This window comes from Jatropha curcas, chromosome 11 (genome assembly GCF_041381405.1).
Source record: "Jatropha curcas cultivar XTBG-Jc1 chromosome 11, XTBG_Jcur_1.0, whole genome shotgun sequence".
NCBI classification, from domain to species: Eukaryota; Viridiplantae; Streptophyta; class Magnoliopsida; order Malpighiales; family Euphorbiaceae; genus Jatropha; species Jatropha curcas.
Window position 1 is genome coordinate 12,811,142 of NC_143161.1, and position 17,095 is coordinate 12,828,236.

A 17,095-nucleotide genomic window follows, 5' to 3' on the forward strand; every position below is an offset into this window, starting at 1 on the left:
TGTACCACTCATTAGATAACTTAATTTCTACCAGTCAGATTAAGGAAATTATTGCTGTTAATTTAACTGAACTCAGAAGGTTAAAATTCAGTAATAATCTTAGGTTGCATGAAGCTATATATGCATCCCAACATCATTTCTAATGTAGCCTTGAACTCTGACAGGGCAGCCTGTACATGTTTAACAAATTCTAGCATAACTCTTTATTCATAAGTCCAATTGCAGTAATTCTAAATTCTATGGTTAGCAAACACATTAGGGTACAACTTTTTCTTCTATCACATCTCCTAATTACGTTGGTCAAGTAGTCAAATATTGAGTTCAAGTAGCAACTGCTAGTCTACCCAGCTGTTGGTTTCCAGCCTGCACAGCTTATGCATCGCATGCTTTATCAGCATTTATAGACCTCTTATTCAACATTCAGCAACATATCTTCTCATTTTCAACACACTACACAAGTTCTCATGCAAGACAATTTGTTAAACTAAAAGAAATATCGAACCTTCACTTCAAAAGCTTGAAATCTTCTTCTTAGCTTCCTTTTTCTTCTACCTTTGAGCTCACCTCTCCTATACATAATAACTCTTATGAATAATCTAAAATATCACTAAATTATGAAATTCAAGAAATTCTACTTACTTGGATAGAATAGAGGTTGAATTTAATGCTTGAATACCATTAGAATTGATGGAGAAAGGAAAGTGGCATAGTAATGTAGATGAAGGAGATGAAGATGAAGATGAAGAAGATGATGGAGAAGGGAAAATGAAATGGAATTCTCGGGTAACCTCTAGATTTATCTCTAATTTATATTACAAATTACCAAATAGTACCTAAATTTTCAATATTTTACAATTTAATACCTAAACTTTATACTTTATTTCAATTCAGTCCTAATCCTTATACTTTTATCTTTATGTTTCATTCAATTAAGTCCAATTCTTTTTATCATTATTGTAAATCCCATTCTACCCCACTCTGGACTCTAATGGCTCGAACCAGGTTTTGGTTCAGCCCGACTCAACTCGACTCTATGCAACGACTCGATTCAGTAGGATGTCACATTATGGATATAGAGGAAGAAGATCAGCCATGGTTTTACGATGTTCTGCAATGGATGGCTAAAGGGGTTTACCCTGATTCAGCTACTAGAGATGACAGAAAAGCCATACAGTTTTTAGCATTACAATTTGCAGTCTTAGATAATCAGTTGTACAAGAGAATGTCAGATGAGGTATTATTGAGATGTGTATCAAGGAAGGAAGCTGAAGAGATTATGAAATAGATCCATGCAGGGGTTTGCAGCACCCATATGAACAAAAAGCACTAGCAAAGAAAATTCTCAGAGAAGGATTCTTTTGGTCGACAATGGAAAGGGATTGTATTTCTTTTATGAAAAGGTCCTTCGAATGCCAAATTCATGGAGACCTGAGTCATATTCCACCTTCAGAATTACATCATTCTATTTCACCATGGCCATTTGTAGCTTGGGGAATAGATATCATTGGCAAAATTTCACCACCTGCTTCTAATGAGCACGAATTCATTGTGGTGGCTATGGACTATTTCTCAAGATGGGTCAAAGAAGAATCTTTTTAAGAATATCGATAACAAGCAAATGGCCAAGTTCATTGAAAATAACTTGATCTACAGATAAGGGAATCCCCATCATATGGTGATAGATAATGGAGTTCAATTCCAAGCCGAAGTGAGGATACTATTAGAGAAATATGGAATTGAACATCATAAATCTTCACCATATCAACCACAAGCTAATGGGGCAGTGAAAGTCGCAAATAAAAACATCAAGAATATACTGAGGAAAATGGCAAAAAATCAATATGATTGGGCAAGCAAGGTACAATATGCTTTATGGGGTCATAGGACCACCGACAAATCTGCGATTGTGGCAACTCCTTATTCTCTAGTTTACGGAATGAAAGTTGTGCTACCAACGAAAAAAAAAAGTGCAGTCCTTGCACATGATGATGGAATTCAAGATTCCAGAATGTCAATGGGTAGAAAATCATCATTAAGAATTAGCACTCCTAGATGGAAAGAGGCTTAATGCCCGATTCATGGATCATCTTCATAAAAGGAGGATAGCTAAGCGCTTCAATAAGAGAGTTCATCCGAAGCTGCTTAGAGTAGGGGATTTAGTCCTGAAACAGATGCAGCCAAACATTCATGATCTAAAAGAGAAGTTAAAGCCTAACTGGGAAGGCTCATTTCTGATCAAGAGAATGTTTTCCGAAGGTGCAGTGAAGCTATCAGACATGGAAGGCAATGAATTTACAGAACTAGTCAATTTGGATAAACTAAAGAAATTTTATGTATGACTTGAAATATTTATGGCAAAGCCCAATTAATAAATTCACCTTTTGTGTTCTTATTAACGTTAAAGCTTGTTATGCTAAGTTGGTGTTGATATGCAAATGATGTCAATTTACTTTGATAACATAGAATAGCAGGAAATATATCAAGCATTTTCAAGCAAAAAGAAATTTCATTCATAATAAGTGCATATATTCATATACCTGCACTATCAATAAGTGTCTAGTACATGTCATTAGAGAGTAGGATAGAAGCGTCTATATGCTAGGTCCTAACAGAAATCTAACAGTCAACAGATCAGCTGACTCTGAATCAGCACTGACTTCAGAATAAGCCTATAGCCACGAGCGGTACAAGTCTGAAGAAGAGGTATCGGCCACATTAGAAATGGGTACAGTCGTACGACTATGCAAGGTGAAATAAAGCGAGATAGAAATTGCTGTGTAATAAGGCCACCCTCAAATCGAGTGTAATCAGGGAGAGCCTGATGATGAACATATTGCCTAGCTATACAGCGGGGATAATAACCTACTACCATAGTCAACCCACACAGGGCCACATAAAGCATGTATGAAGAAACTATGACTCGCTCTATATACCACCAAGGGCAAGTCCATCTGACTCCCTTGGAGATAAGATCTTTAAAGATTGTAGTCTAGTCTTCAAAAGTATCGTTGGTCAGATGACGATGGCATCGGATATAAACTCACGGCCTATAATCGAACATCAGATGGTCTGATGGTGGATCGATCACCTACAGCTTCTCAAAAGCCCACAACGGCAAATGCATTCAAAAAAAAAAAAGCTCGTCAAGTGAAAAACCCGCAAAGGGCAACTTAAGCAAAAGTTAGAGCATATAAAAAAAAGAGAAGAATAAGTAGAAAAAGCAAAATGCATTGACCTGCAGTAGAAGCGAACTCCTTATCGGACCAAGTACCAAGCTAGAGTCTCGAGCATGCTCTTCCGGCCAAGTAAATGTCTCAACAAGAATAAGTGGAAAGAGCATGCGTCGCCTAGCCATCTGCTTGACTATGGGTACCAACCGAAGACTGCCATAGCCATCAATACCACTGAGTAGCAAGTACTGACTCAGAATACAGAGACAGATAAGTGGAGGCAAGTACGGGCTAGTGCAGTCCATACTCAATGCACAGTCGACAAACGGCCGCAGGGGCATGACATTAGCTCCAAAGTCATAAGACGGAATCTCATAAGCTAGGAAACTGAATACAGGTAGAATCAGTGAAGCAGGGTCAATATCCAACCGGGCACAAGAACTTCTTCGGTTACAGGTATTCTGCTAGAAATAATGTTGAACTCTTCAAACAACGACAGATCTCAAAGGCGGCAAAATAAGTTGTCTGAAGAATTGAAATGGTTAATCAAACATTGCAGTAAACCGGGTTGAACCTGAATGTTCCGATAGTAGCTCAGCCCGTTAAGTTCAAATGGTGAAAGCAAATCCTAATCCTCACAACTATGCAGGTCCCAAGGACCGATGCATAAAGAACGGGGAAGAAATGAAGAGTTTGGGGAAGTTTTTGAGTGAAAGTTTTGTCTGGAAAAGGAGAAATGAGCTTTTAAAGCGTGTATGTGTGTTATGGGCTTTTATAGTAAGAAATAATAAGACAAGTTGACAGCTGGTTACCACTGCAGCACTAGTGGTGCACGCTACTAGTTAGCAGACAGCTGGAAAATATGTTGTTCTGTTGTTTTTTTACTTTCAAACTCGACAAACAGCGCAAATATCAGCTATAAAGCAAAAATACATCATCACCACTCAGAGATATGCAAAAAATTGGCATTTGTCCTTCTATAAATAAAAATATTCATTCTTTACAAAAGTTCATTCCCCAACCTGGGTCCAAAATACAAAAAGCAAGAAAATAAGAATAAATAAACTGTGCAGCCGACTCAAGACATGTTTGAAGCTGTCTCCTCTGAATCATCACTACCGGACTCCTTGGTCTCTTCGACGATAACTGGCCGGCATCTAACTCCATGACCAGCACCCTCGCCATGCTAAATCCCCTGACCTCGGCTAGCTAGAGGCACCACACTAGCTCTATGCATACATTCATAGACATTAGTAATTGCATTTCATGCATACATTGCATATGCATTGCATATTTTCTTTATGTTGTTATTTATATACTTACATATACGTGCTCATCAGAAAGCCTCACCACTACTAACTTGAGGTGCACAACTTCATACATGCATACATGGCATACGCATTGCATATTTTCTTTGTGCTATTGTTTATATACTTACAGATACATGCTCATCAAAGAGCCTCACCACAGCTAACTTGAGGAGCGTATCTTCATACAGTTGAAGCATCTCATTGTAGTTGAAAATGGACACTTGCAGAATGGGACAGGGGCAGCCAATAAGTGGGTGAAATAATAAAAGAGCAGTTTCAGAATAAAAGCAGAGAATACTCACATGGGTACAGCCCGGTGGAAACATCTAGTATGGACTCACAAGATGAGTCTCCAGCATACCCTGTGCAGTTTGCCCTGTGCGATCCAGAATAAAGAAGAAAGAAGCACCAGGTTCGTGCTCCGGCTTGCCAACGATGACAGCCGTGTCCGGAGCCTCAGAATGAGAACCTCACCTCGCGTGCTTGCCGTGCTGCTGCTGCTATAAGAATAAAGCAAAGTCAGTGAATAAAAGAAAATAGACTGGGGAAAGCCAAGAGCAGAATAATAAGGATAAAACTCACTTGAGCTAGGGCATTGCCTGACCTTAATGCATCTCCTCGTCTCGACAAAAAGATCAAATTTGGATGGAGGAGGGATATGGACCAAGAGCTGGGTCCTCACAAAAATGGCATAAGCGCTAAGCACGAAAGCGGCCAAGTGATCTGTGGTAGCCGATCCTCTTCGAGCGGCCGCAATATCCTACTCCAGCCGTATGGATTGGGTGGACAGCATGTAATAGGGGAAATTATGAGGCGCTCTCCTCTAGTCCAGTCCTAGTTCCCACTCATACACCCTCTCCCCAAGATAGTACATGTCATAGAACAGGCTTGGAAGAAGAAGTCGTCTATGCTGGTAAGTCGCCTAAGCAAGGGCAACACATCGCTTGCCATAGGTAAGTCGCCTTGTTTTGCACGCCACAACACGGTCTTCAATAAATTCACACACACGAAAACACATAAATTCACATAAACACACACGAATTCACTCAAACACACAAATTCACATGAATTCATGTAAATTCACACATTTTTATGCAAAATCACGCTCCACACGTGCACGCTTTTCTAGTCCTAATCACGAAATTCTTAATTCTAACCATCGGCCAAAGGCCTATTTTTCTATCAGAAAATTTATTTTCATCAGTACCTCTCAAAGTGGAACATTCCAAAATTAAAGTCCCCCGAGGCAATGAAAGTTCCTCATGGCACCAAAGCCATCCCAAGTGGCGCACCCAAGCCGTCCGAAGTGGCGCACCGACCAAAAGACGACCTCCCACAATGGAGCTTTTTAAAAAGTCGTCGTTTGGTGCAAAGAATTTTATCAAAGTTGCCGTTTAGCATAGACAATCGTAGAAGCCGCTGACGACCACCATGGCACACCTCCTCTGCCCTTCACCGTCCAAAGGACAACCTTCGAAAGTGGAACATTTCAGAACCTAAAGTCCCCCGAGGCACCCGTCCACAAGATGACCTGCCATAGTGAAGCATTTCAACAAAGCCACCAGCTGGCATAAATAGCCGCAGAAGTCGCCAATACTCACCATGGTGCAATTGACCCGCCTAACAATCGCCAACTAGCAACCACATCAATAGAGCCACCAAAATGGTGCACTTCATCCACCCAAGTTGTTCAAGGAATGCAAATCAAGTAAGTATTTCTTACTTACGCGTCTACTTTACACTTTGACGGCATCTTGCTTAAAAAGCATAATATCATCAAAATGGGGACAAATTTTAGACACTCAAATTTTACCCCTAAAGGCTCAGTGATGGTAAATCATTTTTTACATGAATTTTGATCCAAATTCTCGATCGGCCGATTCTCGGATCAATGGTCCATGGTTGAGATTATATATGTGTTTAATCATTTTTACTTTTTCAAGTTACCGAGCGTTTCACGAAGAAATCGAGTCTAAAAAGCGTGTTAGGCCCACTCGACTCACTTTCCGGTGTACCGCCTCATTTTGCGTGCCACCCGATCCGATTCAGTAAAAATGGGCCCAACCCTATTGCGGGGCCCATTAGTGGCATTTTGCCACGTCAGGCTAAAATGGGCCACCCACCCCCATTTGCCTATAAATGGGCATTGGAGGGTGTGCCAAAAAGTAGAAATTTTTTAGACAATTGGGGAAACTCTTGATTTTTGAAAACTCAACCTAAGAATCAAAGGAAACAAGTGTTTCTCTTTGCTCTAAGCTGAGATTCATTGATTTTCAATCACTAAAACCCTCAAGGATCTATTAGAAATCTTTGAACCACATCCAATAAACTTCAATCTTGGATTATTGGATCATGAACCTAGCATTTGGCTCATTTTATCCATTAACAAAGCTTTGAGAAAATCACCAAAAGGTAATACCTGAGAGCCTTTAACTCATTCCTTCATCTTTTTCCTTTTCTCTTTGGTGTTTTAAGCACCTATTTTAAGTCTGGCTGTGAGGGAAACCCGTGATCAACTAAGGAGGATTCTTTGTGCCTCTGTGGCGCATAGCCTACGTGTGGCGTGCGCCATAAGCCTGTGGCTCATGCCACTTCAACCCAGAACCCTCTATTTGACTCTATTTAAAGGTTTGAAACCTTCCTAATCTGCAAAGGGCCTGGCACCACTACGTGTTGCGCACGCCACTTCTTCTTGTGGCACTAGCCTCTTCAATTCAGAGGTTCAGACCATCAATAATCAATAAAATGGCCTGATTTGGAGATACAGTGACAAAGCTCTAACCTTAAGTGGTTTGGGATACATTTTTGTCCATAAATGGATCAAATAAACACTAATAAACGGGATTAAGAGTAGTGATAGGTGTATTCGGTCATCATTCATGATGAACATCAAGGCCATAAACTTAATTCTTCTTCAATCTTTAAATTATTGTCATTTAATTACTGTTCTTTACTTTTAAGCACTTCATTATTCTGTCCTTTAATTTATGCCTTTTAACTTAATGTATTATGATTATTGTTGCACTAACACTTTATTCATCAATTTTGTAATATGAACATGCATCATATATTCATTATGTGAATGAATGAATGTTTAATGATGGTTGATCTGTGATTTTGATTCTATGAATAATGTTTATAATGTGTTTGTATGGTATGGTTTTTTTTTTTTTTACCTTTAATGTTGTATTATGGCAGAATGTAAGAGATTTTAATGGGTCTCAATTAATGCTTGTTTGTAATAATTATGGGGTTTGGAAAATTTGGAGGGCATTTGGGTAGAATGTACTTTAGGTGTGGTTTGTATTCTTTTCTCCTTACCCCTTTCTTTGAATGTTTACTTTTATGCCTTATGTTTCATTAAAGTGAATGATTGACATGTTTTCCAAAAATTGCATTAAAAGTATTTACTTCTCATTTTTAGTTAATACTATTATTAAGAAAATTGTGAATTAATGGACAACGAGGAGGCCGGTTTAACCAAGCAATATAGGTGCCTAACATCTCCCCATATCGTACCTAACTCCCGTACCCTATCTCTGGTTTGAAACCGAGTTAATTGATTCTAAAGAATTGGCTAATTCGAGGACTTTTCCTAATAAGGGTGGCGACTCCAAAAATAAAACTCTTATTAAAGTAAAAGAACTTTTTTCCGATGATTAACAAATGGGTTAAAAAAAGAAAACTGATTTAGTAAATAAAATTAACCAAGCCCCTTCGATTCGATTCTTTTCATACTTTTTGGAAAAATCTACCCGTCCTCAGTCGGCGTAGGTGTCTTCTCCATTATGATACTGGAGAATGCTTATTGTCAAACAAGGGTGAGCAGGGTGAGCTATGTGATCGAAAACTCTAGAAAGAATCACAAGGTAGCTCGTCCACTCTCACCGCACCGATTTGATAACAATGGAATATAACACTAGTCTTAGTAAGGAATTCTCAGTGATTTTGTATTGACGTATTGCAAAGTGTCATTAGTCTTTTTCATTGTTGACTTATCCCTTTATATACATATTGGCAGTTAGAGTAAAGTATGTGATTATGGTAGGCGAGGAATCCGGGCATTATCCCTAGAAACTTGCCCATATCCATCTATATAGTTACGTGGAGAGATCTCCAAGGAGCTGGTGAGATCGTCATTCATCAGTATTATTTCCTTTCTCCACAAATATAAGTCATTTTAAAAGAAAGTAGGTGGACCTCGCGCATATCGTGGGTTGCTTTATTACTTTGTTATTAATATCATATTAAATGTTATTTTTTATTGTACATATAAAAATAAATATTTATAAGAAAAATAAATCCTACAACTTCAAACAAATAAAAGAAGCATATATATACATATAGGGTAAATGTATACAATATAGAAGCCTTAGACAATGAGCATTAGTTAAAACCAAGATATATACATGTAAACAAAGATAATTATCGTAAATAAATGGACAAAAAATTAAACAATCCAATATAAAACTAAAAAAAATTAAATATTCAAATATAAATATAGTTAAGTATTTTAAATAAATAATAATTTTTAAACTTAAAAAAGTATGTTAAATGATCTAATAAAAAAGAAAAAATAAAAATTCAAACTAAAATATAGATATAGATAATTATTGTAAATGAAGATTAATTTTTAAAATATAATTATTAGATGTACATGATAATAAAATTTAAATGATAAGAATATTATTTTAACTATGATATATTTTTCCCTTCTAAATCAATGACGTAAATGTTCAATTTGCTATATATACAACTTTAAGTGAAGAGATTTCTCTTTGATGTAAATGATAAAATAATAATAATAATAATAATAATAATAATAAGAATAATAATAAATACTTGAATTATATGCAATATACTTACTAAACAATTAGAAATATATTATTAAATAATAATTAATAAATTATAAATAATTAAAATTTACAAATATATGAATATAAAGTGATGAATAAAAAAATTTACAGTTTTCTATGATTTGCTAAAAATAAAAATATAATAAAATTTAAAAAATACATAAATGAATTTATAATTAGCTTTTCTTTTCTCATATCTATCGATATAATATTTCTTATACCTACATTTTACACACACAGTTGGTGACAGATATCAAAAAAAAATATTATCAAAAAAATAAATATTAAAGAGAAAAGAAATCACAGGATGAACAGAAAATAAAAAAAGAAGACCATAAAAATTGCACAAAAAATTAAAAATAAAAAAAAGGAAAAAAGAGACCAAAGGGTTAATATTATCTCAATTGAAGAAGAAATAAATAAAGAAATCAACTTAAAAAAATTTACAAAGAACAATCAAAACTCAGAGAATTGAAAAATAACAAAAAATAAAAAACAACCACTCTTGAAGAAGATCATTGAAAATGATTAGTACAGAGGTCTATATATATGGAATGATAGATAGGTAAGAAAAAAAAAATCAAAGTTTTAAAAATTTTAATTTCAAAAATTCAAAAGAATTCAAAAGTTTTAAAAATTTTAATTTTGAAATTCAAATGTTTTAAAGTATTAATTATTTAAATTTTAAGATATAGCTAAGCATGGCCATATTACGGTTTCGGGAACCGGAACCGTCGGTTCGAACCGGCCCGGAACCGTAACCGGAACCGGTGAGAACCGAAACCGAAAAATTTCGGTTCGGTTCCGGTTCCAGAAAATTAGGAACCAAAACTGGCGGTTCCAGAGAACCGGTCGGAACCGGACTGGAACCGCCGATTCTCCGGCTGGTTAGAACCGCCGGTTCGAACCAGCGGTTCTAACCGTTGTAACTGTCAGACCTGGTTTTTTTTTTTTTAATTTTGTTGTGAAATCTCTTAATTATCCCTCCCAACAGCCATAAACGACTACATAGCGGCTAGTTTCAAGGGTATTTTTGAAAAAATGAATTTTTAGATTTATTATAAATACCTCATTTTATTGACAAATTCATTACAAAAAAATCTCAACTCTCTCTACTTACTCTCTCTACAATATACTACACTCTCTACTTACTCTCTCTACAATATACTACACTCTACTCTATATTATTCATTTATTCTTCTCTAATCTACAATCTCTCTTATTAAGTAATTATTCTCTCTAATTTTTTTTATTCAATTTTCCAAATTATATTTTATTATCATATAATGGCAAGTGGAGGAAACTCAAATTCGAGTAAGGGCAAGGGAAAGATTGGAGAATCATCTATCCCTACAAACGACATCTATGATATGATTCCCGACCAATTTAATTTTGAGGGTTATGCAAATGAAAATTTGGATATTCCAACTCAAGAATTTGAATTTAATGAGCAATTTCAAGAAGATGAAGAGCAAGAGCAAGAGCAACAAGCAAAAATTGTTACAAGAGCAAGACAAAGTTCCGACATATCCTCCATTCATTTCACAAAAAAATTCAAAGGTGAGAAAATATACGATGTAATTTGCAATTATTGTAGAAAATCTTATAAATTTAAACAAGCGGGCGGCTATGGATAATTTTGGAAGCATTTGGAGACAAAACATCCAACAAAAATAGGAGTTGATCGGTCTCAAACACAAATTTCCGGGTACGCTTCTAACCTTTCTTTATTTAAATATTCTGAAAAAATACAAAAAGAAGAATTAGCAAAAATGATTTCTATGGAACATTTATCTTTTAGTTTTGGTGAAAAAGTAGGTTTTAATAATTATTGTCAAAAAGCTTTAAATCCTTCTGCTAAAAGAGTACCAAGAAATACTGTAAAACGAACTATTATTTCTTTATATAATAAAGGAAAAAAAGAGTTAGAGCTTTTATTTTCTCAACTGAAAATTCGTGTTTCAATTTGTTGTGATGTTTGGAGTGATCATTGGCAAATGCATTCTTATATGGGTATTACATGTCATTGGATTGATGATGATTGGAAAATTCAAAAAAGAATTATTGGTTTTCGTGTTTTTGATGATAAACATACTGCAAATAATATTTATAGAGTAATTGTTTCAATTTTAGATAAATATAAGTTGACAAAAAAAATTTTTTCAATTTCATTTGATAATGCTTCTGTAAATATTAGATCAATTATTGAACTTAAAAAAATTTGTGAACCAAATATTGGTGGAAAATTTTTTCATATAAGATGTGCATGCCATGTTTTAAATTTCTGTGTACAAGATGGTTTAAAAATTCTTGAATCTTTTATTTCTCCAATTAAAAAAGCTATTTCATATTTATGGACACATCCCCAAGTGATGAAAAGTTGGGCTAAATTTTGTAAAGAAAATAATAAAAGACCAAAACGTTTTCCAAGGGATGTCCCAACTCGTTGGAATTCAACATATGAATTACTAAACGAGTCTTTTTCTTATAAAGAATTATTATGCTTTTTTGTTACTAATAATATTGAGGATATTAATTTATATCCACAAAATTGGGAGATTTGTGCAAAAATTTTAGATATTTTAAAAATTTTTAATGATGTTACCTATAAATTTAGTGGGGTTTATTATCACACATCTAATTTATTTTTACCTATGTGTATTAATATTGTTACTGCACTCCAAGAATTTCAAAATGATGATTTATTAAAAGATTGTATTTTTTCAATGAAAAAAAAATGGTTATCTTATTTTAAAAATATACCACCTCTTTATTTTGTTGCTATTGTATTTGATCCTAGATGTAGAATGGATATTTTATGTGATTATTTAACTATTTACTATTTATTATGACGTATTAAATCTTGATGTAGAAGATAATATTAATATAAATATAATAATGTATGAAGTTAAACAAAATATTATGCAATTATATAATGAATTTATTCAAGTTTCTAGTTCATCTACTTCTACTTTTACTTCTTCTCAATCTAATATTCAATAATTTCCAACACAAAGGGTAAGTGGTGTTGGTATTGCTCAACAAGTTTTACTACAAAGACAAAAAAGAACAAGGGAATCTAATTCTATTTCTGAATTTGATAATTATCTAACAACTTCTTTTGAGTTTGGTGATGATTATGCAGATACTGATTTTTCAATTTTAGATTGGTGGAGTCGTCACGCAAATACTTTTCCAATTCTTTCTTTACTTGCAAAACAAATTTTAGCAGCTCCGGTCTCCACTGATGCGGTTGAACAAGCTTTTAGTCAAGGAGGAAACATACTTGATGAAACACGATCTCGTATGACACCCGATTCATTAGAAGCACAAGTATGCGTGGATGATTGGACCAAGGCCGAACTAAGAGCCCAAGAAAATCCAAAAGAAAATGAAGATTTATTTGATTTATACGATGGGTCCTCAATGGGAACATCAACCGGTGGTGCAAATAGCGATTAAGGTAAAAGTGGTGAAATTGGTTTAAGGTAAGTAAGAACTACGTGGGCTTTGATTCCTCTAAACCCCAAGAGGATACGTAGGCAACTTAATTTTTTTTTTAAAACAAAAAAAAAAAATTAAGTTCAAGCCCATTTTTTTTTAAATTATGTTCAAACTTTAAAAAAAAAAATTCAGTTGAATTTTTTTTTTTAAAAAATAATTATGTTCAACACTCAACAGTTCAAATCTTTAAAAAAATAAATTTAATTGAAGTATTTTTTTATTTTTTAGGTGTATTTTTTAATTTTTTATGTTCAAGTAATTTCTTTTTAAACCGGTCTTCAAAATTTAAAATTTTTTAGGTGTATTTTTTAATTTTTTATGTTCAAATAAATTTTTTTTAAACCGGTCTTCAACATTTAAAATTTAAAATTATGCGATTCGTCGGTTTTGTAACCGGATCGGAACCAGAACCGGACCTTTTCGGTTCGATTCTGGTTCCAATTTTTCTAGAACCGGAACCGTGGCCAAGTGTAGATATAGCTATATATTAGGTTAAAAAGATATAGGAAAATAAATATTTAAAAATTAGAAAATTTGTAAAAAAAAATGTTGAAAGAATAGAGTGCCACGTAAGCTTTTTAAAAGCTTTTTTTTTCAGGATTATATATATATATATATATATATATATATATATATATATATATATATAGATATTTTTTTCTTTATAAGTAAAATGAATTGGAATTTTATTTCCAAAAAATTTTCATTTAAAATTTAAATACTAATTCTAATTAATGATATTATAGAAAATTATTATATTTAAAATAAATAAATTAATACCTTATGAATTTATTTAATAAAATTTAAGGTAAATACATTTTTATGTTGCTAAACCAAATCTTAAAACTAATTTAAACCTATTAGAAATCCCAAAACCAAGATAAAACCAAACTAAACCCCACGATTTGGGCTAAATCGAACCCTAATTGAACATAAACCGACTTTGACTAATTAGAAAGCTCCAGAAAACAAAAATGTCCCAAAAAATCATCACCCTTCTCTTCTCTCTCCCCGATTCCAGCGACAGCCCCATTTTCCCCCTCTTTCTGTGATTTCCGGCCACTTGATCTCAAGTCCGGCTGACCAGACCTCCTTCTCGCCGCCATTGCTTCTTCAGTTACTCCCTCTACATTTTCAGTCGGTATAGCGCAGGAACGAGGGAGGTGTTGAGCTGCGATTTTCGATCGAGACAGCCAGCACCCTCCCATTTTCTTTTCGTTTTTTCGGCAAGACCAGCCAAGTCCCGCTAGCACAGACTTCCCGCCTTGTCACCACCCTTCTCCGGCTGCTATCCTCTCCGTTTTCCAGACTAGTAGCGACACAGCGACGAGTTGAAAGGGAGAGCTGTGTTTTTCCGATCGCTTGACCGGAATATGTAATTTCCGACGCAAAATACAGCTGGGTAAGCCTATTTCTACTTTTCCCCATCCATTCTACGAATTCCATTCAATAGTTTGTAAATTAAATCACATAATTTCAAGATTTTTGTATTTAGGATTCCAAAGTACTATACAAAAAAAATGCAGAAATCTTGAAGTAAACTACAAATTAAAGTTATAATAGGATGATAGTCTTATTTTTAGAGGAGGTTCTATCAGAATTTCAATGGAATCTAGACTAGTATTTATTTTAAGTAATTCTTAAACTTTATTTATTTAAATAGAGTTCTTTATTTAATTCTTTTCCTTCTTTTGTACTTAAATTTTATATAGATTGTCTGAGTTCATCTATATATCGCTCTCACAAGCCAAAATCCAAATTAGAGCTTCTCCTCTTCTTAATCATTAATAATAAATGATGCACACTATCACTAGCATGCATAATCATTTACCATTTAGATAATCAATAAATACAATTTAGTAATCATTTCTATATTATTATCATTTTATTATTAATATATTATATATTTATATTTATATCTTGTTTGCATTTTAATTATTAATTTGGTGCATCTTATATTGAATAAATTGTTTGATTACTTGTATTATGATATTGATTTGCCTTGTTTGTGTGGAATTGGGATGAAGTAGGTCACCATGGGATTTCTGACGGCGGTCTATGATACCGTTGGCCATTTATGGGGAGATCGGTGCCCGCGTGGATCTGATAATATGAATTAAATGGAAAATCATAGGGTGGCCTCCTATTGGTAATGGAAAAGAAAAGAGAGAATAGAAAAACAATGAGACGGCCGATCAAGTGAAGATTAGATCGGTCGGCCATGTATGGAGAATCAGCTCCTTAATGTACACATCATAAGATGACGGGCCATGTGTGAGGACGTCTCATGGGGGTTTTGATGACACCATAGACCAATTTCCACTTGTTTGATTATGTGGAGGTGCTCTTATATGTAAATGTTGTTGTTGTGCCATGTGCTTGACAAATTGAGTGTTCATTTTAATATTTAGGATGCATCTCGTGTGATTGCTTGTGCTATGCATTATTTATTACTGTTCTCTGAGTTGCAAAACTCACTTGTATTTTATTTAATTTTTTCAGGAAGTAGACTCTCTGTAGTTTGATTAAACCTCTGTGTCCTTCACTGTAGAGCTAGAACAGTAATTTCTCAATTTTAGCAGTTATTTAATTATGTAGCCTTATGTATAAGATCTTAATTATATTTACTTGTTGAACTCCGCAGTTGTAGGATTATGATAATTCTAATTATGTATCAGTACGAGCATGCTAAATGTTGAACTTATATGGATGTTTGAAATAATTATTTTTGTGCATTTATGGACCAGTTAGCCTATATTATTGATGTTGTGTATTCTAATTGGCCCTGAGCTATGAGATGCTTGAACTGTTTTTGGATCAGGGTATAACATGATTACAAAACTCTTATATTAAGGACTATGGGCTTACTATTCCTAAGATCCATTTGATGTGATTGGTCTATGTAATTTACGCTTACTATAGGCTTTGGGAGTCTTAAGCTTACCTAGTCCCTAATGTTGATCTGGCTTTATGGTATTGGGTTGTGACAATAACCCCTTGTTTAGTGAATTTTACAAAATTCTGTAAAATTCATTTGGAAATTCATATTTTGTGTTTGAAATGAAAAAAAAAAAAAATTTAGATTTCAATTCTAGGATGGAATTGAATATAATTATATCAAATTTTATAAAAATAGATGAAATTGTCGAATGAATTTTACAAAACTAAGTAATTCAACTTTTATGATAAAACTATTATTCTCCTTTTATAAAATTTATTTTTCAATTTTTTTTGTTTACTATTGAGGAGAGAAAGTTAAATATATATTTACACCGAATTAAATTCAAGAATTTTATTAATATTATTTTTATTTTTATATTTATTTTAATAAAATTATATAAAAAAATTATATAGCAGAAGATAGATATAATTGATATTTATTATTTATTTCTATGAAATTACTATTTCAAGGATATTTTAGAAAATAAAGCAAATTAATTTTCAATTATAAATTTATTTCATACATGATTATTTGAAATACAATTGAATTGCATATTTTAAATTAATCATACCAAACATGAAAGATCATTCACCAATGAATTCTACTAGAATTCATTTACAAATAATTTTATATTTTGAATTCATTTATACTAAATGGAGCTTAAATGTAAATCATTTTGAGAATATTAAAGTCTTATTAATGAATTTTTTTCAATATTACTCTCATAAAGGAATAAATAAATAAACTTTTTATTATAATGTAGGAAAATTAATTATTTTCTTAATCATTGTATAAAACTTTAAACGACTTATATTTATAGTCAGACCAACAATACTATTAATTAAATAAGGTACTTAAATGATGGTTTTAAAAATTGATAAATTAGTTCAAATTTCAACCTTAAGCATGAATAATGTATTAGTTCTTAAGGATAAAGAGTTGACTAACCCTTTCCCTAACACTTTGTTTGGGAGGGAGAATTTTATGGGAGGAAAGAACATGATGATGGAAAATAGCAAGAGAAAATTACTTTCACCTATTTGGGAAAGCTATGGAAAATATTAGTGGAAGGAAAATAAGTTGTATTTTCCATCCGGGCCCACTTAAAAGGTAATTTCCTCGAATTGGAGAGAAAATCAACTATTTTGCAAAGAAATTTTCACTGTTCAATGAAATTACAATAATACCATAACTTGATTCCTACAGATCCTTTATCAAATTCAACTGATTACAGTAGATTTTTTCTCAAATTTAGTTTATAACTGTGGATTATTTCTAATAAACCAAAAGAATCACTGCATAAACAAAAATCAA

The 17,095-nt window shown here is 33.4% G+C and overlaps 1 protein-coding gene and 1 long non-coding RNA gene across 2 annotated transcripts; both read left to right on the forward strand.

Moving 5' to 3' along the window:
• Positions 1-1,672: 1,672 nt before the first annotated feature.
• LOC149492600 (uncharacterized) lies at positions 1,673-2,068 on the forward strand. The gene has a single exon (XM_089715885.1). It carries the CDS (start codon positions 1,673-1,675, stop codon positions 2,066-2,068), a length of 396 nt encoding a protein of 131 aa, XP_089572011.1.
• Positions 2,069-13,678: 11,610 nt separating this feature from the next.
• LOC110010675 (uncharacterized) lies at positions 13,679-15,575 on the forward strand. Its single transcript, XR_002285669.3, has 2 exons — positions 13,679-14,242; positions 14,871-15,575. It is a non-coding gene; the product is annotated as an uncharacterized LOC110010675 (long non-coding RNA).
• The last annotated feature ends 1,520 nt before the right edge of the window (positions 15,576-17,095 follow it).